This window comes from Staurois parvus, unplaced genomic scaffold, assembly GCF_062004578.1.
Source record: "Staurois parvus isolate SC_StPar_1 unplaced genomic scaffold, SC_StPar_1.0 ptg002290l, whole genome shotgun sequence".
NCBI lineage: Eukaryota > Metazoa > Chordata > Amphibia > Anura > Ranidae > Staurois > Staurois parvus.
The window spans coordinates 152,921-176,691 of record NW_028320086.1 but is presented as its reverse complement, the minus strand read 5'-3'; the positions used below and the strand labels follow the sequence as shown (position 1 = coordinate 176,691).

The window sequence follows — 23,771 nt, the reverse complement described above, 5'->3', positions numbered from 1 at the left end:
CAGTCTCTGGTCATCTCCTGTACCGTGTCCGCAGTCTCTGGTCATCTCCTGTACTGTGTCCGCAGTCTCTGGTCATCCCTGTACTGTGTCCGCAGTCTCTGGTCATCCCTGTACTGTTAATTAGTTTGCACTACTGTACGAGTTGTTTTTATAAACCAAAAGCTCGATATTCAGGTTTCATTGCAGTGTTGGCACTTTGAAAGAAATAAGTTGGTTTTGGGTTGCAGTTTGGGCACTCGGGCTCAAAAAGGTTCGCCATCACTGCCCTAGAGACTGAAATGGCGGTGGTTGCAATTTATGTCACGTGGTTTCTGAAATAATTTTTTTGTAACTCATTATTATTGCTATTCTAACGGGGTAGACAGAGATGAACCTGGAAGTAATCAATGATCACTTCCGGGTTCATTCTATCCGGAACCAATCAGTGATTGGCTTCCCCCCCGAGCCGGGAATAGACGGGATAACTATATGTGTGGAGTGGGGGGGCGATCACGCTCCAGGATGTCCATGACGACAGCGCGGAGCCCAGACAGGACCAGAACTCCCTCCATAAAGGATTAAGAGGAGAACACCCCACCCACTCCGTACTGGGGGCGGAGCTTACTAATCGATTGGCTGTCATAATCACCGCCCATAATATCGTTACTTCCGGGGGAATGGGCGGGGTTTGAGTGGTGTTCCTTTGTCCCCGCCCTCTGGCGTCCCCTTTCCGTCGATTGGCATCACTTCCTGTAGGCTGCCATCTTGTCTGTGTGTCTATTCAGCTCCGCCCTCCTCACCCGCGAGCCATGGCTGGATCTACGGACAACAGGGTGAGTCGTGCGATCTCCACCGATGTGTCAGCGATCGTTCTCTGCTCTCTCTGGGTCACCTCCGGTACACATGTGCTTCGATCCCCTCCCCCCCTCCAATATAAAGTATCGCCACCGCCGGAGACACGAGATCCACGCCGACATATTCCCGCCGGTATATACCGCTACCCGCATATCCCTCCCCCCTAATTTCCCTCCCCCCTAATTTCCCCCCCCCATATCCCTCCTATACACCCCTCCCCCTTATATCCCCCCATACACCCCTTCCACCTATATCCCCCCCATACACCCCTCCCCCTAATATCCCCCCCATACACCCCTCCCCCTAATATCCCCCCCATACACCCCTCCCCCTAATATCCCCCCATACACCCATCCCCCCCATACACCCCTCCCACTTAATATCCCACCTAATGACCCCCCCATACACCCCTCCCCCCCTAATATCCCCCCTGTACACCCCTGCCCCTTAATATCCCGCCATACACCCCTCCCCCCTAATATCCCCCCCATACACCCTCCCCCCTAATATCCCCCCCATACACCCTGCCCCCTAATATCCTCCCTTATACACCCCTCCCCCCTAATATCACCCCCAATATCCCCCCCATACACCCCCCCAATATCCCCCCCATACACCCCTCCCCCTAATATCCCCCCATACACCCCTCCCACTTAATATCCCCCCCAAACACCCCTCCCACCTAATGACCCCCCCATACACCCCTCCCCCCCAATATCCCCCCCATACACCCCTTCCACCTATATCCCCCCCATACACCCCTCCCCCTAATATCCCCCCATACACCCCTCCCACTTAATATCCCCCCCAAACACCCCTCCCACCTAATGACCCCCCCATACACCCCTCCCCCCCAATATCCCCCCCATACACCCCTTCCACCTATATCCCCCCCCATACACCCCTCCCCCTAATATCCCCCCATACACCCCTTCCACCTATATCCCCCCCCATACACCCCTCCCCCTTATATCCCCCCATACACCCCTTCCACTTATATCCCCCCCATACACCCACCCCCCCATACACCCCTCCCCCCATACACCCCTCCTACTTAATATCCCACCTAATGACCCCCCCATACACCTCTCCCCCCCTAATATCCCCCCTGTACACCCTGCCCCTTAATATCCCCCCATACACCCCTCCCCCCTAATATCCCCCCCCCATACACCCTCCCCCCTAATATCACCCCCATACACCCTGCCCCCTAATATCCTCCCTTATACACCCCTCCCCCCTAATATCCCCCCCCATACACCCTCCCCCCTAATATCCCCCCCATACACCCTGCCCCCTAATATCCTCCCTTATACACCCCTCCCCCCTAATATCACCCCCAATATCCCCCCCATACACCCCCCCAATATCCCTCCCCCCTAATATCCCCCCCCCATACACCCTCCCCCCTAATATCCCCCCCATACACCCTGCCCCCTAATATCACCCCCAATATCCCCCCCATACACCCCCCCCAAACACCCCTCCCACCTAATGACCCCCCCATACACCCCTCCCCCCAATATCCCTCCCATACACCCCTCCCACTTAATATCCCCCCCAAACACCCCTCCCACCTAATGACCCCTCCCATACACCCCTCCCCCCCAATATCCCTCCCATACACCCCTGCCCCTTAATATCCCCCCCATACACCCCTCCCCCCTAATATCCCCCCCATACACCCCTCCCCCCTAATATCCCCCCCATACACCCCTCCCCCCTAATATCCCCCCCATACACCCCTCCCCCTTATATCCCCCCCATACACCCCTCCCCCCTAATATCCCCCCCATACACCCCTCCCCCCTAATATCCCCCCCATACACCCCTCCCCCCTAATATCCCCCCATACACCCCTCCCCCCTAATATCCCCCCCATACACCCTTCCTCTTTAATATCCCCCCTAATATCCCCCCCGTACACCCCTCCCCCCCAATATCCCCCCGTACACCCCTCCCCCCCTATATCCCCCCCGTACACCCCTCCCCCCCTATATCCCCCCCGTACACCCCTCCCCCTATATCACCCCCATACACCCCTCCCCCTAATATCACCCCCATACACCCCTCCCCCCTAATATCCTCCCCTCCCCCCTAATATCCTACCCTATACACCCCTCCCCCCCTTGGTATACACCCCTCCCCCCATATCCCCCCTTGGTATACACCCCTCCCCCCATATCCCCCCTTGGTATACACCCCTCCCCCCATATCCCCCCTTGGTATACACCCCTCCCCCTATATCCCCCCCCGGTGTACACCCCTCCCCCTATATCCCCCCCCCGGTGTACACCCCTCCCCCTATATCCCCCCCTTATAAACACCTATGTATGCGTTCCCCACTAGGTGACGTCTCTTTATGGAGAGATATGAGGTCAGTGAGGCCCCCCCATCTCTCCTCCGCAATGTAAAGCATTGGATCAAAGAGAGCGTTCATCTAGTTCTAGTGCTTTACTAAAAAACATCCGGAACCAGAAGTGACATCACTCCGGTCCTCCCAGGGCATAGAGATGAGTGGCGGCCATCTTTCCTTCACTCATCTCTATGCCCAGCGCCGGGATCGATGGTTCCTCAGGTAAGACTGAACTACCGAGCGGCGGGCAACGGCAGACGGGCGGCTTTGTGGGGCGGGATTTTTTTGGCACCTGTATCGGCTTTTTATTGTTTCAGCCGACAGCTGATAGGGGGGTTTTCGGCCAAAACGTTTTGGGCACAAGGAATTTCTGTGCATCCCTACCCATTATACACCCCTCCCCCCTAATAACCCCCCAGTATACACCACCCTCCCCCCGGTATACACCCCTCCCCCTAATATCCCCCGAATATACACCCCTCCCCCCTAATAACCCCCCAGTATAGACCTCTCTCCCCCCGGTATACACCCCTCCCCCCTAATAACCCCCCAGTATAGACCACCCTCCCTCCGGTATACTCCCCCTCATATCCCCCCAGTATACACCCCTCCCCCCTAATAACCCCCCAGTATACACCTCCCTCCCCCCGGTATACACCCCTCCCCCTAATATCCCCCCAATATACACCCCTCCCCCCTCATATCCCCCCAGTATACACCCCTCCCCCTAATATCCCCGGTATATACCCCACCTCCCAGTATCACTCCAGTATACACCCCTCCCCCTAAAATCCCCCCTTATACACCCCTCCCCCTAAAATCCCCCCTTATACACCCCTCCCCCTAATATCCTAGTATACACCCCTCCCCTTTAATATCCCAGTATACACCCCTCCCCCTAATATCCCCCTAATATACACCCCTCCCACTAATATCCCCCCCAGTATACACCCCTCCCCCAGTATACACCCTCCCCTCTAATATCCCCCCAGTATACACCCCTCCCCCCTCATATCCCCCCAGTATACACCCCTCCCCCCTCATATCCCCCCAGTATACACCCTTCCCCACTTATATCCCACCCAGTATACACCCCTCCCCCTAATATTTCCCCAGAATACACTCCTCCCCCTAATATCCCCCCACATAAACACCCCTCCCCCTAATATCCCCCCGGTATGCACCCCTCCCCTAATATCCCCCGGTATGCACCCTCCCCCTATTATCCCCCCAGTATATACCCCTCCCCTTAATATCTCCCCCATATACACCCCTCCCCCTAATATGCCCCCAGAATACACCCCTTCCCCCTTATATCCCCCCCCCCTTATACACCCCTCTCCAGTATACACCCCTCCCCCCTAATATTCCCCCACATAAACACCCCTCCCCCTAATATCCCCCCCTCGTATACACCCTTCCCCCTAATATCCCCCCTCGTATTTACCCTTCCCCCTAATATCCCCCCCTCATATACACCGCTCCCCCTAATATCCCTCCCATATACACCCCTCCCCCTAATATCCCAGTATACACCCCTCCCCCTATATTCCCCCCAGCATACACTCCTCTTCCCCATATCCCCCCAGTATACACCCCTCCCCCACCTTATCCCCTCAATATACACCCCCATTAGTTCCCCTAATACACACCTCATTCCCGTCAAAGTACACCCCCTTATCCCTCACTGATGCCCTCCCCCCCTCAGTATGCACACCTCTCCTTTATATCCCCCAAAATACACCCCTCCCCCCAGTGTAAACCCCTCCCATCCATATCGCCCCAATATACACCTATCACTGATCTCCTCCCCATCCCTACTGATCCCCCCCATATCCAATATACACCCCTAACTAATTCCTTTCATATCTCCTCAATATACACCCCCCTCCCCTTCCCAATGTACACCCATTTCTCAATGATCCCCCCCAATATACACACCTTTCCCTCATATCTCCCCAATATACAACCCCCCTCCCCCATATTCTAATATACACCCATCTCCCACTGATCCCCCTCCACCCCCACTTTTCCATTTCATATCACCCCAACATACACCCCCCATATCCACCCAATATACACCTCTCTCCCCCCCATATCCACCCAATATACACCCCTCTCCCCCCCATATCCACCCAATATACACCCCTCTCCCCCCATATCCACCCAATATACACCCCTCTCCCCCCCATATCCACCCAATATACACCCCTCTCCCCCCAATATACACCCCTCTCCCCCCCATATCCACCCAATATACACCCCTCCCCCCCCCCATATCCACCCAATATACACCCCTCCCCCCATATTCACCCAATATACACCCCTCCCCCCATGTCCACCAAATATACACCCCTCCCCCCCCATATCCACCCAATATACACCCCTCCCCCCATGCCCACCAAATATACACCCCCTCCCCCCTAATATACACCCTCCCCCCATGTCCCCCAATATACACCCATCTCTCACTGATCCCCCAATATACAACATATCCCCCCAATATACACCCCTAGTGTACACCCCTCCCATCCATATCCCTCCCAATATACACCCATCTCTCACTGATCCCCTTCATATACCCTCAATAATTCACTCCCATCCCCCATTGATCCTCCTCCCCCACTGATCTCCCTCATATCCCCACAATATACATCCCCACTGATTCCTCTCCTCCCATCCATATTACTTCCCCTCCCCCCCAATATGCACCCATCTTTCACTGATCTCCCTCATATTCCCCCAATATACATCCCTCCCCCCGACATCCCCTGGTACACTGATCACGAGGAAAGGAAACAAACAAGAATACATTGTATCCAGAAGAGGAATTGAACAAAACAGCCTGTAAACTAGAACAAAAGACAAAATAGATCAGGGCTTGTTCTAGGTTAGGGTCAAAGGTCGGGGTCCGTGCCAAGGTTAGATGTTGGACTTCAGGGTCAGGGGTCGGGATTCGCCCCAGGGTTAGGGGTCAGCACCAGGGTTAGGTTTAGGGGTCGGGATTCGTGCCAGGGTTAGGAGTCTGCGCCAGGGTTAGGGGTCGGGGTCCACGCCAGCATTAGGGGTCCGCGCCAGAGTTAGGGGTTGGGTCTGTTCCAGGTTAGTTGTTGGAATCCAGGGTTAGTGGTCGGGATTCGTGCCAGGGTTAGGGGTCGGGGTCCGCGCCAGGGTTAGGGGTCGGGGTCCGTGCCAGGGTTAGGGGTCGGGGTCCGTGCCAGGGTTAGGGGTCGGGGTCCGTGCCAGGGTTAGGGGTCGGGGTCCGTGCCAGGGTTAGGGGTCGGGGTCCGTGCCAGGGTTAGGGGTCCGTGCCAGGGTTAGGGGTCCGTGCCAGGGTTAGGGGTCCGTGCCAGGGTTAGGGGTCGGGATTCGCGCCAGGGTTAGGGGTCCGTGCCAGGGTTAGGGGTCGGGGTCCGTGCCAGGGTTAGGGGTCGGGGTCCGTGCCAGGGTTAGGGGTCGGGGTCCGGGCCAGGGTTAGGGGTCGGGGTCCGGGCCAGGGTTAGGGGTCGGGGTCCGGGCCAGGGTTAGGGGTCGGGGTCCGGGCCAGGGTTAGGGGTCCGCACCAGGGTTAGGGGTCGGGGTCCGCGCCAGGGTTAGGGGTCCGCGCCAGGGTTAGGGGTCCGCGCCAGGGTTAGGGGTCCGCGCCAGGGTTAGGGGTCCGCGCCAGGGTTAGGGGTCCGCGCCAGGGTTAGGGGTCCGCGCCAGGGTTAGGGGTCCGCGCCAGGGTTAGGGGTCCGCGCCAGGGTTAGGGGTCGGGGTCCTTGCCAGGGTTAGGGGTCGGGGTCCGTGCCAGGGTTAGGGGTCGGGGTCCGTGCCAGGGTTAGGGGTCGGGGTCCGTGCCAGGGTTAGGGGTCGGGGTCCGGGCCAGGGTTAGGGGTCCGCACCAGGGTTAGGGGTCTGGGTCGGGATTCGTGCCAGGGTTAGGAGTCTGCGCCAGGGTTAGGGTCGGGGTCCACGCCAACGTTAGGGGTCCGCGCCAGGGTTAGGGGTCGGGGTCCGTGCCAGGGTTAGGGGTCGGGATTCGGGCCAGGGTTAGGGGTCCGCACCAGGGTTAGGGGTCTGGGTCGGGATTCGTGCCAGGGTTAGGAGTCTGCGCCAGGGTTAGGGTCGGGGTCCACGCCAACGTTAGGGGTCCGCGCCAGGGTTAGTGGTCGGGGTCCGCCCCAGGGTTAGGGGTCGGGGTCCGCCCCAGGGTTAGGGGTCGGGGTCCGCCCCAGGGTTAGGGGTCGGGGTCCGTGCCAGAGTTAGGGGTTTGGTCCGTTCCAGGTTAGTAGTTGGACTCCAGGGTCGGGGTTCGCTCCAGGGTTAGGAGTATGCGCCAGGGTTGGGGTTCGGGATTTGCGCCAGGGTTAGGGGTTGGGATCCGCGCCAGGGTTAGGGGTTGGGATCCACGCCAGCGTTAGGGGTCCGTGCCAGAGTTAGGGATTGGGGTCCGTTCCAGGTTATTTGTTGGACTCCAGGGTCGGGATTTGCGGCGGGGTTAGGGGTCTGCGCCAGAGATAGGGGTCGGGGTCCGTTCCAGGGTTCGGTGTCAGGGTCCACGCCAGAGATAGGGGTTGTGGTCCATTCTAGGGTTACTTGTTGGACTCCAGGGTGTGGGTCCGTGCCAGGGTTAGGGGTTGGGATTCATGCCAGGGGTAGGGGTCAGCGGCCTCCTGGCTCCGGATTGTTGGTGACGGCCCAATCTCCATGCGGGGAGCAGGCCATGGATCACACATAGGTGACACCTCAGGAGAAGGCCCGCCTCTGAGACTTCCCATGTATAGGTGTGAGCTCGGCATGAATGGGCTAATGATTGCCGCCCAACGATGGCCCAATTTCTGGGTATAATTCAGCCAGATTCCCTACATAGAGCCACATGTACAGTTTTACTGACACATGACAAGGTTGTAAAACTGGTGTTAAGGGGTTGAAGTGTTCCTGCACCTTTTTAATGTCTCATTGGTGCCCCCCCCCCAATCCTGCTGACGGCTGTTTTATTTTTTTAGGACCCCATCACATTCGACGAAGTGGCCATTGTCTTCTCGGGGGAGGAGTGGGAGATACTCAATGACCAGCAGAGGTCGCTGTATATGGAGGTGATGAAGGAAAACTACGAGCATTTCATCTATTTAGGCAAGTCGCCGTTTCATCGACCTTTAGAGAATGGGAACGTTTTGCGCTTCTCCCCCCGAAATCTTGTCTAGTAGCGGTCCCTCCCCCCCCGCAATGTGCGCCGTGTTTGTGGAACGCGTGGACGCATCTCAGTGTGACCCATCTCAGTGTGACCCGTTGTCTGGGTGCAGATGTTTCTCTTGTGTTCATCACTTTCTTCTCTCTCCCATTTCCTCCTCTCAGGGTTGAAGGTCCCCATCATCTTGTCCTGGCCGCAGCACAGCAATAAGGCCGCCGGTGAGACCGCGCCCCAGAAAATGTCGCCTGAACCCACCAATCCTGAAGGTAGGAGGATTTCCCAACATCTTGGCCATACATGATCTTGCAGTTCCAGGTAGGGGGCGCACACGCACCCTACCTGCGCCGCCATTCGCAGCCTTGGCCGTCAATCATCGGGTCCCGGCCGGAGATTGCCCGCCGGCACCCAGCGACCTCTGAGTATTACCGACGGGGGAGAGACCTGTGTATAAACAGCACAGATCTCTCTGCTGTCAGCTCCTGCACACTGCTTTGTACAGCCATACAAAGCAATGTGCTTCCAGTGTAAAGCACAACACACAGTTAACCCTTTGATCGCCCCAGATGTTAACCCCTTCCTGCCCAGTGCCATTAGTACAGTCACTGCTTTCTAATAGCACTGATCACTGTATTGGTGTCACTGGGGATGCCAGTGACACCGTCAGTTCCCCGCAAGTGTCAGAATGCCCGCCGCAGTCTGGCTATAAGTCGCTGGTCGCCGCCATTACTAGTATAGAAAAAAATAAAAAATCCCAATATCTATACCGCCATTTGTAGACGTAACTTTCACGTAAACGTTTTTTTTTTTTTTTAGCGAAGACACGGAGCAGAATACATTTCGGCCTAAATTTGACAAAATGAGATTTTTAATTTTTTTTACTGGGCATGTTTACTAGCAAAAAGTCAAAGATTGTTTTTTTTTTTTTTTTTTCCTCAAAATTTTCACTTTTTTTGTTTATAGCGCAAAAAAACGCACAGGTGATCAAATACCACCGAAAAGCTCTATTTGTGGGGAAAAAAGGGATGTAATTTTCATTTGGGTGCAGCGTTGCATGACCGTGCAATTGTCAGTAAAGTAACGCAGCGCCGTATCGCAAAAAATGGTGTTTTGGTAACGGCTGTGTAAAGCCACATTAAAAACGTGAGATTTTCAGCTTTTTTTTTTTTTTTTTAGCATTGTGCAGGTGATCAAATACCACCGAAAAAGCTTTATTTAAGGGCAAAAAAAGGACGTAAATTTAATTTGGGTGCGGTGTTGCATGACCGCGCAATTGTCATTTAAAGTAACGCAACGCCATATCGCAAAAAATGGCCGGGTCAGGAAGGGGAGGGGGGAATCCTCTGGAGGGTGAGGGGTTAAGTTATGTGTAATAAAATGGAATGACGCAGGGAAAAAGTATTGAACACGCTAACTGAAATGTTTAATCAAACAATATTTAAAATCTGTTGTTGGTAACAACGGCTTCAAGAATGGAGAATCTAGCGGCATGCGTGGCTCAGGTGGGATTTTGCCCCATTCTTCCACACAGTCTCCAAATCTTGAAGGTTCCATGGGCCTCTTCCATGAACTCTGATCTTTAGTTCCTTCCATAGATTTTCTATTGGATTCCAGTCCTGTGATTGGCTGGGCCATTCTAGCCGCTTTATTGTCTTTCTTTGAAACCAATGGAGAGTTTCCTTGGCTCTGTATTTGGGATCTTGCGAAAATGTCTGCCCTCGTCTCATCTTCATCATCCCGGTAGATGGCAGCAGAAGTTTTGGTCCATTTTCCCATTCATCCCCCCTTCAGATTGCCAGTACCGTATGCTGAAAAACAGCCGCACACCATGATGTTCCCACCACCATGCTTCACAGTTGGGATGGTGTTTGTGGGGTGATGTGCAGTGCCATGTGGCCTGCAAACATGGTGCGTATTATGGCCTCCAGAGTTCCATTTTGGTCTCATCTGACCAGACTATGTTCTTCTCCCAGTATTTCACAGGCTTGTCTAAGTGCCGAAAACGTTAAACGAGCTTCAACATGTTTTTCCTTCTTGCGTGATGACGTGCGTACAGGCCATGGCGGCTGAGTGCATTACTTATTGTTTTCCTTGAAACAATTGTACCTGCTAATTCCAGGTCTTCCTGAAGCTCTCCACAAGTGGTCCTGGGCTCTTGGACAACTCTTCTGATAATTCTTTTCACTCCTGTCAGAACTCTTTCGAGGATCACCTGGTCGTGGCCGGTTTATGGCAAAATGATGTTTTTTTTCCACTTCTGGATCATGGCCCCAGCAGTGCTCGCTGGAACATTTAGAAGTTTCGAAATCCTTCTGTAACCAATGCCTTTCAGTATTTTTTGCAAAAATAAGGTGGTGAAGGTCTTGAGAGCTCTTCACTTTTAACCATCATGATATGTTTCTTGTGTGACACCTTGGTAATGAGACCATTTTTTATAGGCCATCAGTTGAGACTGAACCAGCTGATATTAATTTGCACTGACAAGGGGGCAGAATTGCTTTCTAACTACTGATGGATTTCAGCTGGTGTTTTGGCTTTCCATGCCTTTTTGCACCTCCCTTTCTTCATGTGTTCAATACTTTTTCCCTTAGTCATTCCATTTTATTACACATAACTTGATTTCTGAACTTAAAGCGTTATTAACCTCTTGGCACCGGCCGAATGCAAATGTGCGGCCTCCCGGTGTCTGGGCCTAGACGCCAAGCAGCCGCACATTTGCGTTCTATTAAAAAAAAAAAAAAAAACTCCCTGTATGCTCCCAGCACACATGTCTGGTACTCACGGAAAGGTCCCGATCTCCTCTTTCGATCGGTGACGTGTCACAGCGGTCACATGACCCATAACCCCACCCCGCCTCCCGGCTTCTGAAACCCTTAAAGGCCCGGGAGACGCCGGCGTCAATGGGTTAAACCCTGGACCCATTCTGCTCTTGGAAGATGCAGGATCCCTGATCTATGTCTGATCACGTGCTCTCCCAAGAGGAAAAAAACCTTTCTAGCAATACACTCTAAACTGAGCATGTGCAGTGTGACTCCACATGACATGTCTTATCAGGAGATAAGAGGGGGACACTGGAAGAAGGGGAGGATCAGAGAAGACAGGATCAAACAGCATTTTTACACAGTGCAGAGGATTAACCCCTTAGGTTCCATTGTGAATATAAACAGCATGCTTTACTGCATCTACAGACTGATTGTACTGTTGCGGGTTCATTGTTTTGGTTTCTTTGTATGTGTGGATTGCACGGGTTGTTACCAACATGTGACAGTTTCATGTCAGTAGCACCTTTAGAAATATATTTACCAAGAAAAATGGTGACATGTTGAGTCCCTGTTTTACCTGTCGTAGTTCCTTCTGCAAGTTGAAAATTCTCATTTATCCAGGTTATGGGATAGCTTGGTGATAGCACGGGTGTCCATGTTCAATCATCCCCTTCACGCCGACGTCACACAAATATGCGGCCTCACAGAACTGGGCTTTTTTTTCTCCGTGGGGCCACGTATTTGCGGACCCGTCTTTGTTCTGGGAGCGCTCCCAATTGCGGGTCACATGAGCGCTGTGATAGCCTCTGATTGGATATCACAGTGACCAGTCACTGTACAGTCCATCCCCCTTGTTTTTTGTTAACTATATATGGAGAGAGATACATTGTATCTCTTTCTCCTTGCATTGAGGGGAAAAAAAGTTAAAAAAAGTTAAAAAAAAAAAAAAGATAAATATTAATGTGGGCCATAGATGGAATGAAAAACGGCCGAAAATCCGCCGGAAAAAAAAAAATCAGCTGATTTTTGCATAGTTAGTGCGGTAATAAGTCAGCCATTTTTAGTGATGTTTGCCCTTTTTGGATTATCGGTCCTGCTGGAAAATAATCGGGCAAATTTGTCGTTCTGGCGATTTTCGCGGCAATGATGGACAAATCTACCGATCTTTTTCCGATTTTAAAAAATGCGCGTGAGCAGTGACATGAAGGAAGGAAAAAAATAGAATATGAATGACAAGAAATAAAATATGAATAAAATGAATACAATATAAAGAAGAAATAGAATATGAAGAAAAAAGAATTTCAGTCCGATATTATATTTGACATTTTAAAAGTATAGCAACATTGTATCTATTTGTATCCGAATAGAAACATCTGTAGCTGAAATGGATACAATGTTGCAACTTTTTCTTCTTCATATTCTATTTCTTCTTTTTATTCATATTCTATTTCCTCTTTTTATTCATATTCTATTTCCTCTTCATATTCTATTTCTTCTTCATATTCTATTTCCTCTTCATATTCTATTTCTTCTTCATATTCTATTTCTTCTTCATATTCTATTTCTTCTTCATATTCTATTTCTTCTTCATATTCTATTTCTTCTTCATATTCTATTTCCTCTTTTTATTCATATTCTATTTCTTCTTTTTATTCATATTCTATTTCTTCTGCATATTCTATATAATTGCTGGCCGTAGACGGGATAAAAATCGGCTGACTTTTTTCTTACCAATGGTGGTAACGTCGGCTGATTGAACGACCGATTTTTTTTTCATTTTTCTAAAAAAAACAAAACGTCCGGTTTTCTCCCTGTCTATGGTCTGCATAAATGTAAAAAAATACCTAGATCAAGGTTTGATCTAGTTCAGTGCCAGGGTTAGTGTTTGGGTCAAGGTCAGGGTCAAAGGTCAGGATTTTTTTTATTTTTTTTTATATTGGTATCGGTGTCAGTGTGTTTGAGGTGAAACAAAATGCGCACTATTGTTTCTGGGCTGTACTCCGGGTACAAACACCAAATAACATACACATATATGGTGTCGCTGCGATTGTCAAGAGCTGGAAAATGTATTTTGTTTTTTTCTTTGGTAGGTTATGGCAGTAACAAACACACAGATAAATTTAAAATAATTTTTTTTTCTTTTTACTATTTTGGGCCAGATTTACTTTGATAATAAAAAAAAATAAAAAAATCAGGAGATATCCATTACCATTTACCACCAAGTGAAAGCCCAATTTGTCCTGAAAAACCGCGGTATGATCCACCTGGATGTACAAAGTAGTTGTGATGATACGGACGGTTTTACTAACACGTCAAAGTTGTAAAATTGTGCTTAGGCATTAAGATTTGTTTTACCCTTAGATGTGAAGGGGTTAATGACATCCATTAACCACTTCCCGACCGGCCGGTGCATATAAACGGCCGGACGGTGGCAGTGCAGCGTCGGGTGGCCGTTTGTAAACGGCCTCCCCACACCCTGCTTGTGCGCGCTCCCTCGGAGCGCGCAGCACCGCGATCTGGTGCCCGCTGTGTCCTCCGGACACAGTGAAACACCGATCGTCGGACGGGACCTCTGTACGAGGTCCCGATCATGTGATCACTGATTGGCCAATCAGTGATCACATGCAAAGTAGTAAGCAAGATGTCACTTGTGACATCATTGCTTACTATGTGTGAAATCTGTGAGTGATCACAGAGATCACATGGTACAGGGCTATTCACAACAGCCTTGTACCATGTGACAAGCTGTGACCAATCACAGCTCACTCAGTACTTCTCAATGAGTGCAAGAATGCACACAGAGAGACAGAGAAATGATTGCTTTTACATCCTATATGGGTGCAAAAGAAATCAGTGTAAAAAAAAAAAAATATCACACCCCCCCCCCCCCCCCACAAGTAGTACAGTGTCACCATGGTGATACTGTACTGCTAGGGTGACGGTATGTAAAAAAAAAAATAAAAATAGAAAAATAATATAAAAAAATAATATAAAAATGTAAAAATAAATGTTTAAAAATTATAATTTTTGGTTATTAACTAATTTGGATTTTTTTTTTACTAAAAAGATAACGGAATAAATTTTGGCAAAGATTTATGATGAAATATTATTTATTTGCAAAATGTTATTAAAAAAAACACTTTTTTAAAAATATTTTGGACTTTTTCATTTACATAGCAAAAAAAATAAAAATCTCAGCGGTGAATAAATACCACCAAAACAAAGCTTTATCTGTCTCAAAAAAATGGTAAAAAATTCATTTGGGTACAGTGTGGCATGACTGCACAATTGTCATTCAAAGTGTGATAGCGCTGAAAGCTGAAAACTGCCCTGGTTAGGAAGGGGGGGAAAGTGTCCGGACTGGAAGTGGTTAAAAAAAAAACACTCCGCAAAAAAAAAAAATGCTGGTGCGATGCAAATTGAGCCCATAGAAAAGGAATAGACTCAACGCTCTGCAAAGAATTGCATTTGATTTGAAAAGGAATGTGGTGTGATTGCTGTCCGAATCGCATGTGATTTCCTGCACCACGATAGTGAACCCGTGCTTAAGGAGGGATGCTAACCCTAGGTTCACATCTGTGCGGGTGGTGCGGCTGCGGATCCACACGAAAATCCGTGAAGCCGCACCACCCACACAGAGGAATGCGGACCCGCGGGCGGGTGCCATTAGTTCTAATGGCACGCCGCCCGCACTGGAAAACCCAACCGTACTGGGAACCGAGGAAGTGCAGGGACTTCTTCCCTGCGTGTCACGGGGCACGTGAGTCCATTCAAATGAACGGGCTCTGGTGCCCATGCAAACTGCGGCCCGCACGGCTGCATAGATGTGAACTGCGGGTTTACTGCCTGTCAGTATGAGGTAAATTTGCCTTCTACCTGCCTGGTAGTTCTTCTTTTAACGTGGATCCCTGTTGGATCTACGGTAGGTATAAACCACCGCGGAGCAAGTTCCCTCTCAAAGGTACGCTTCCAAAACACTCCCAGGTTGGGCCCAGGAACCGTCAGGTTGTTTCCAGTTCGTATAGACCAGGGGGTCTCCAAACTTTTTAAAGAAAGGGCCAGTTTAGTGTCCTTCAGGATTTAGGGGGTCCGTACTTGGCCAGTGTGAGTAGAAAATGCCTTGGCATCAGTGGGAGTAAATACGGCCCCAGCATTGGTTTCCACAGGAAGAATAGTGCGCCATTGACGGTGTCAGTGGAAGGATTAGTGCCCCTTCATTGGTTTTAGCAGGAGGAATAGTGCCTCATGGTTGGTATCAATGGGGGGAATCGTGCCTCATCGACGATGTCGGGAGGAGTAGTGCTCCATCATTGGTCCTAGCAGGAGGAATAGTGCCCCATTGTTGGTTTTAGCAGGAGGAATAGTGGCCCATGGTTGGTGTCAGTGGGAGGAATAGTGCCTCATCGACTGTGTCAGTGGGAGGAGTAGTGCTCCTTCATTGGTGTCAATGGGAGTAGTAGTGCCCCATCATTGGTCTTAGCAGGAGGAATAGTGCCCCATCATTGGTCTTAGCAGGAGGAATAGTGCCTCATTGTTGGTTTTAGCAGAAGGTAGTGGTCCATGGTTGTTATCAATGGGGAGAGTAGTGCCTCATCAACTGTGTCAGTGGGAGGAATAGTGCCTCATCGTTGGTTTTAGCAGGAGGAGTAGTGGTCCATGGTTGGTATCAATGAGGGGAATAGTGCCTCATCGACGGTGTCAGTGGAATAGTGCCCCATTGTTGGTGTCAGTGGGAGGAATAGTGTCCCATCATTGGTGTCAGTGGGAGGAATAGTGCCCCATCATTGGTGTCAGTGGGAGGAATAGTGCCCCATCATTGGTATCAGTGGGAGGAATAGTGCCCCATCATTGATGTCAGTGGGAGGAATAGTGCACCATCATTGGTATCAGTGGGAGGAATAGTGCCCCATCATTGGTGTCAGTGGGAGGAATAGTGCCCCATCATTGGTGTCAGTGGGAGGAATAGTGCCCCATCATTGGTGTCAGTGGGAGGAATAGTGCCCCATCATTGGTGTCAGTGGGAGGAATAGTGCCCCATCATTGGTGTCAGCGGGAGGAATAGTGCCCCATCATTGGTGTCAGCGGGAGGAATAGTGCCCCATCATTGGTGTCAGCGGGAGGAATAGTGCCCCATCATTGGTGTCAGCGGGAGGAATAGTGCCCCATCATTGGTCTTAGCGGGAGGAATAGTGCCCCATCGTTGATCTTAGCAGAAGGAATAGCGGCCCATGGTTTGTATCAATGGGGGGGGGGGAATAGTGCCTCATCGAAGGTTTCAGTGGGAGTAATAGTGCCCCATCATTGGTCTTGGCAGGAGGAATAGTGCCTCATGGTTGGTATCAATGGGAGGAATCGTGCCTCATCGACGATGTTGGTGGGAGGAGTAGTGCCCAATCATTGGTCTTAGCAGGAGGAATAGTGCCCCATTGTTGGGATTATCAGGAAGAGTAGTGGTCCTTGGTTGGTATCAGTGGGAGGAATAGTGCCTCATTGATGGTGTTAGCAGGAGGAATAGTGCCCCATCATTGGTCTTAGCAGGAGGAATAGTGCCCCATTGTTGATTTTAGCAGGAGGAGTGGAGCCTCATCAGTGGTGTAAGTTGGAGGAATAGTGTCCCAATGGCCGGATAGAGTCAAGCAAAGGGCCGCATCTGGCCCCCGGGCCATAGTTTGGAGACCACTAATATAGAGGAATGCCCTGAATAACTGGATGTAGTAGAAAGATCATTACATTGGTGAGAGCTCTGGAAGACCCAGGGCTGGAGATGAATTAGATAAGGACTAAAATGTCCGGCGATTATCTGCTCCTGTCCAAATTAATCATTCTAGCTTTGGAATGTGCGCACACTGGAAGAGACTCGCACTGACACACAAGTTGTCTATGAACACTTCTTTAATTTATTGAAATGAAAACGTGAGTTTATATATGCCAAATGATGCGAACATCACGTGAGAACAGCAGAAGCATTATTAGTCTTTGATTGGTCACTTTACACGAAAACAATCTTCTCCGGAATATAGGCGTGACCTTCTTCTAAATCTTATCTATAGAAAGAAAAACATTCCTTTGTCTTCGAAACCACACGATGGGAGGGGGTCGGTGCATGTGAGCAGACACCTCCCGAGCAAGGATTTCTTAAAGTACCACAAAGCCCAGCAGGCAGAAAATATACACACAACGGGGTTTTTTTTTTTTTTTTAATTTTTACTACTATGGCGGCGATCAGTGACTTACAGCGAGATGGCGGTGGGCATTCTGACACTGGCAAGGGGGAACTGACTTGGTGTCACTGACATCCCCAGTGACACCCGTACAGTGATCAGTGCTAATAAAAAGCACTGACGCTGTACTAATGGCACTGGACAGGAAGGGGTTAACATGAGGGGCGATCAAAGGGTTAACAGTGTGCTGTTTTACTAACGGTGCTGCGTCTGTGTACTTCACTGTAAGCATGCTGCTTTGTATGGCTCTGCTGTGCACAGCCATGCAAGGCAGTGTGCACGAGCTGACAGGGAGGAGAACTGTTTGGTTTACAAACAGTTCTCCTCCCCGTCGGAGATCCTCAGCAGTCGTCGGTGGGTAATCGCCAGCCGGGAACCGGTGATTGACAGCCGCGGCCACGAATGGTGGCGCGGGTAGAGCGCACGGTTCGTGCACACCCCCTACCCGGAAATGCAAAATCATGTATATATACGTGATTTTGCGCACCCCTGTAGCAGTATTTCTGCTATAGGGTGGACGGGAAGCGGTTAAACAACTGTAGTATCCGGCTGCAACATAACAACCATGGGAAAAAGTGAAGGGGGTCTGAATACTTTTTGAATGCGCTGCATAGTGTATTCATGTAAAACCAAGATGGATCCAGGGGCGGACTGACCATTTGGAAACTCGGGCACTGCCCGAGAGCCCGGGGTCAGTAGGGGGCCCCATGAGATGCCCCTGGTACCTTTTTCATAGGCTTTTTTGAGTTTTGGGCGAGGACACAGGGGCCCCATGATCCCCTATTGCCCGGGGGCCCCATGAATTGTCAGTCCGCCCCTGGATGGATCACATTAGTTCTCGGAGAACTTTAGAGGCTTAGATTATGATTTGTTAACCTCTTCTGTTTGTGTTTTGTGACAGATCCTGCAGCCAATCACGTGCAAGAGAAGAGTCCACCAGAGGAGCCGAAGGACTCGTATAGCCATCCTGGGAACGGAGCCATTAAAAGATCCTCCAAGAGGGCTCGACTTAGTAAAAACTCAGATGAGCGGAGTGGGAACTCGATCGGCCAGGACGAGAACGTGGAGCGTCCAGCTGCGCACACCAGAAACCTCCGAGCGCGCAGACAGTACTTCTGCCAGCACTGTGAGAAATGCTTCAACTACAGTTCGGCCTTGGAAGCTCACCTCCGCGTGCACAGCGGGGACAAACCGCACAAGTGCGGCGACTGCCATCAGTCCTTCAGTTACAAGTCCGAGCTGATAGTTCACCGTAGGAAACACTCCAAGTCCTCCAAAAGTACATCCAATGGTGTGCAAGAGGAACCTCCAACCAAAGCTGCGCCTTCCGCCAAAGCTGCGCCTCAAGAGTCCATGCCGCCAGATACAAGTATTAACGGGACCTCAGAGGCCAACAACACGAGTGAAGAACGTGTCGCGAGTCCCGTTTCCCAGACTGTCCCGAACTCCCAGCCGAGCACCAGTAGCAGCGCGCCCGCCGTCCTCCCTCAAAAAGAAAGCGACAAGCCTCTGAAATGCAATTTCTGTGAGAAACGGTTTAACGACAGGTCGATCATGGAAGCCCATCATCGAATCCACACTGGGAAGCTGGCATACCCTTGTACGATGTGCGACATGAGCTTCTCAAAACCGTCCTTGCTCGCGGCTCACAACAACACGCACAAGGAAGGCAAGCCTTTCCAGTGCGACCAGTGCGACAAGAACTTCAACGACCAGTCGCTCCTCGTGGCCCATAAGAGGACCCACACCGGGGAGAAGCCTCACAAGTGCAGCCACTGCAACAAATGGTTCCCCAACCGCAACAGCTTGGTGGAACACGAAGAGTGCCACCTGAAACCCAAGCCGTACAAGTGCCGGCACTGCGAGAAGAGCTTCAACGACAAGACCCTGCTCATCACCCACGAGGGAGTGCACACGGATACGAAACCCTTCAAGTGCACTCAGTGCAACGAGAGCTTCTTCTTGAAGACGCAGCTGGTGGCCCACCAGGCCAACCATGGTCCCGATAAACCCTATCCATGCCACCAGTGCGAGAGGAGCTTCAACAAGAAAGAGACTCTCTTGGCTCATATCCGGGTGCACAACGTGCAGAGCCTGCAAGTGCAGAAAAAGCTTAAGCCATGAGGCGGCGGGTGACTGCGGTTATGTCATAAAGAACACTTTGCAAGAGCAGCTTCTTTACTACAGAATGAAGTGGGACAATGCGGCACAAGGACCGCCATAGACAAGGAGCCATCTACTATCCCTCAGGCGTTGACCTCCAATATGCTGCCTTCTATATTTCTTTGTGCATGGCTGCCTCTTGGTGCTTGGACACTTTTTGCTTTTTTGCATTTGTTTTGTTTTCTTCTCCACAAATGGCTTTGGAAAATGAATTCACCTCTTAAACTTTTGTTGCCCTCGTTTGGGACTTCTATCACCCTATAGTTTCTGTAGGTTTGAAGACCACGAAGATCCAGGCTGGTCCTCATGAACTTGTAGAGCCTCTTGTGTTAACTCTGAGACTGAGGACTGTCCCTCCCTTGTTTCGGAAGGTATCAGTCTGATATTAAATAATTGTTTTTTTTTTGAAGAGCATACATTGGTCTGTGCAGAAGAACATACGTAAGGGACATGGGTCTGTGCAGAAGAGCATACGTAAGGGACATGGGTCTGTGCAGAAGATCATGCGTAAAGGATGTGTGTCTGTGCAGAAGAGCATACGTAAGGGACATGGGTCTGTGCAGAAGAGTATACGTAAGGGACATGGGTCTGTGCAGAAGAGCATACGTAAGGGACATGGGTCTGTGCAGAAGAGCATACGTAAGGGACATGGGTCTGTGCAGCAGAGCATACGTAAGGGACCTGTGTCTGTGCAGCAGAGCATACGTAAGGGACCTGTGTCTGTGCAGAAGAGCATACGTAAGGGACCTGTGTCTGTGCAGAAGAGCATACGTAAGGGACCTGTGTCTGTGCAGAAGAGCATACGTAAGGGACATGGGTCTGTGCAGCAGAGCATACGTAAGGGACCTGTGTCTGTGCAGCAGAGCATACGTAAGGGACCTGTGTCTGTGCAGAAGCGCATACGTAAGGGACCTGTGTCTGTGCAGAAGAGCATACGTAAGGGACCTGTGTCTGCAGAAGAGCATACGTAAGGGACCCGTGTCTGTGCAGAAGAGCATACGTAAGGGACCCGTGTCTGTGCAGAAGAGCATACGTAAGGGACCTGTGTCTGTGCAGAAGAGCATACGTAAGGGACCTGTGTCTGTGCAGAAGAGCATACGTAAGGGACCTGTGTCTGTGCAGAAGAGCATACGTAAGGGACCTGTGTCTGTGCAGAAGAGCATACGTAAGGGACCTGTGTCTGTGCAGAAGAGCATACGTAAGGGACCTGTGTCTGTGCAGAAGAGCATACGTAAGGAACATGTGTCTGTGCAGAAGAGCATACGTAAGGAACCTGTGTCTGTGCAGAAGCGCATGCGTAAAGGACATGTATCTGCGTGGACAATGCGTCGGCTCTCACCCTGACCATGTAGGACTTCTCACATAGCACATCCTACACTTAGCCTGGAGCCCCTGACAGTTGTCACATCTTTTTAGGAAGATTTGGGTGACAGTGGGTATGTTTTACGTCTTTAATCTTCTTTTTTTTTTTTTTTTTCATACAGATTAAAGTAGATGTAAACCCAATCACCAAAATCTCATGTCTTTACCATATTCACATTATTTTTTTTTTAAATTGATTTTCAGTCCTTTTACATTTGCAGCTTTTAGTAAAATAGCACCTGGTGATCCTGCCAGGAAGGTGGTTGTTTGGGCACTTCCTGTTAAAGTGTTGCTAAACCCAAGACCCTGCATTCGCTGTATTCACTATATCTGCTCTCCCCGTACCCGCATTCACTATATCCGCTCTCCCCGTACCCGCATTCACTATATCCACTCTCCCTGGACCCTGCATTCACTATATCTGGTCTCCCCGGACCCTGCATTAACTATATCTGCTCTCCCCGTACCCCGCATTCACTATATCTGCTCTCCCCGGACCCTGCATTAACTATTTCTGCTCTTCCCGGACCCTGCATTAACTATTTCCGCTCTTCCCGGACCCTGCATTAACTATTTCCGCTCTTCCCGGACCCTGCATTCACTATATCCGCTGTCCCCGGACCCCGCATTCACTATATCCGCTGTCCCCGGACCCCGCATTCACTATATCCGCTCTCCTCGGACCCCGCATTCACTATATCGGGTCTCCCCGGACCCCGCATTCACTATATCGGGTCTCCCCGGACCCCGCATTCACTATATCGGGTCTCCCCGGACCCCGCATTCACTATATCGGGTCTCCCCGGACCCCGCATTCACTATATCGGGTCTCCCCGGACCCCGCATTCACTATATCGGGTCTCCCCGGACCCCGCATTCACTGTATCGGGTCTCCCCGGACCCCGCATTCATTGTATCGGGTCTCCCCGGACCCCGCATTCACTGTATCGGGTCTTCCCGGACCCCGCATTCACTGTATCGGGTCTCCCCGGACCCCGCATTCACTATAGCCGCTGTCCCCGGACCCCGCATTCACTATAGCCGCTGCCACCCCCACCCGCCGTTCGGTAGTTCTCAGCCTTACCTGAGAAACCGTTGAACGATCCTGGCACTGGGCATAGAGATGAGTGAAGGAAAGATGGCCTCCACTCATCTCTATGTCCTTGAAGGACCGGAGCGTTGTCACTTCTGGTTCCGGGCATTTTCTTTTTTCTTTTCAAAGCACTAGATCAGGGGTCCTCAAAGATTTTAAACAGGGCCAGTACACTGTCCCTCAGACTGTTGGAGGGCCGGACTATAGTTTAAAAATAAAACTATGAACAAATGCGGACACCGTACAGGAGATGACCAGAGACTGCGGACACAGTACAGGAGATGACCAGAGACTGCGGACACAGTACAGGAGATGACCAGAGACTGCGGACACAGTACAGGAGATGACCAGAGACTGCGGACACAGTACAGGAGATGACCAGAGACTGCGGACACAGTACAGGAGATGACCAGAGACTGCGGACACAGTACAGGAGATGACCAGAGACTGCAGACACAGTACAGGAGATGACCGGAGACTGCGGACACGGTACAGGGGATGACCGGAGACTGCGGACACGGTACAGGGGATGACCGGAGACTGCGGACACGGTGCGGGAGATGACCGGAGACTGCGGACACAGTACAGGAGATGACCAGAGACTGCGGACACAGTACAGGAGATGACCAGAGACTGCGGACAGTACAGGAGATGACCGGAGACTGCGGACACGGTACAGGAGATGACCGGAGACTGCGGACACGGTTCAGGAGATGACCGGAGACTGCGGACACGGTACAGGAGATGACCGGAGACTGCGGACACGGTACAGGGGATGACCGGAGACTGCGGACACGGTGCGGGAGATGACCGGAGACTGCGGACACGGTGCGGGAGATGACCGGAGACTGCGGACATACAACGGCGGCGGGAATACTGGGCCGGCCGCTCCATAAGACGCACAGACATTTCCCCCCAAGTGTGTCTTATGGAGCAAAATATACGGTAAATGCAGGACACCTTGTTGGGTCAGATCTGTGTACAATGTAAAGAGAGAGAGGAGGGGGGAGAGAAAGGAGGGGGGGGGGGGGAAAGGGAGGGGGAGAGAGGGAGGAGATCGATCATCTATTGCACTTATCTAGGGTCCGTGGCCGTGATACCCAACATGCAGTGATGGAGTCTCCTCTCTTGCTCCCCCTCTTCATGGTCCGCTCTAGGCTCCGCCCTCCGGCCGTGACGGTTGCATGCACTAAATGGAATAGATGGCCAGCTGGCTGCAGAGAGGCCTGGTGAGTGGTGCGGGTTCATAAGCCGAGACCACCTTCCCCTCTTCTAGAATTGCTGATCCCGCCCTCTTGCCTCCCGCCCGAGCCCTGCCGAGTTCTCCTGACCTGCCAAACCCTAGTCCCATGCCTCGCGGCAGACACGCCCCTGCCCGGCGGGCTGGATAAATGTCCTTGGCGGGCCGCAGTTTGAGGACCCCTGCACTAGATCAATGCTTTTTTTTTTTTTTTTTTTATCCAATGCTTTACATTGCAGAGGAGAGATGTGTACAGTTTTAAAGCGTGACATGTTTGGTGTCTATTTACTCGGCGTAACATCCTCTTTCATATTTTATAAGAAATTGGGGTATATATTGTTTTTTTTTTTAATCCGTGTATTTTTTTCCAAAAAATATATATTAATTTTTAAAAACTGCGTGTTTCAGTTTTTGGCCAAGTACATTTTGAATTTAATTTTCGGCACCAGAATTTTCATTTGGGTGCACCACTACTAAATACCTTTTCTCATCAGCAATATATAGCAGTCTTGTGACTTCTATCAGTGTCCAGAAGAGCGTTGGTTAAAGCTTGTAGGAGGAGTTTTCATT

At 50.9% G+C, this 23,771-nt stretch overlaps 1 protein-coding gene across 1 annotated transcript; it reads left to right on the top strand.

The window, feature by feature from the left end:
• The first annotated feature begins 679 nt into the window (after positions 1 to 679).
• On the top strand, positions 680 to 21,012 carry LOC149431336 (uncharacterized). Its single transcript, XM_089665656.1, has 4 exons — positions 680 to 812; positions 8,179 to 8,305; positions 8,528 to 8,629; positions 18,245 to 21,012. The coding sequence occupies exons 1-4, from the start codon at positions 789 to 791 to the stop codon at positions 19,465 to 19,467; spliced, it is 1,476 nt and encodes a 491-aa protein (XP_089521782.1). The 5' UTR covers positions 680 to 788; the 3' UTR covers positions 19,468 to 21,012.
• The last annotated feature ends 2,759 nt before the right edge of the window (positions 21,013 to 23,771 follow it).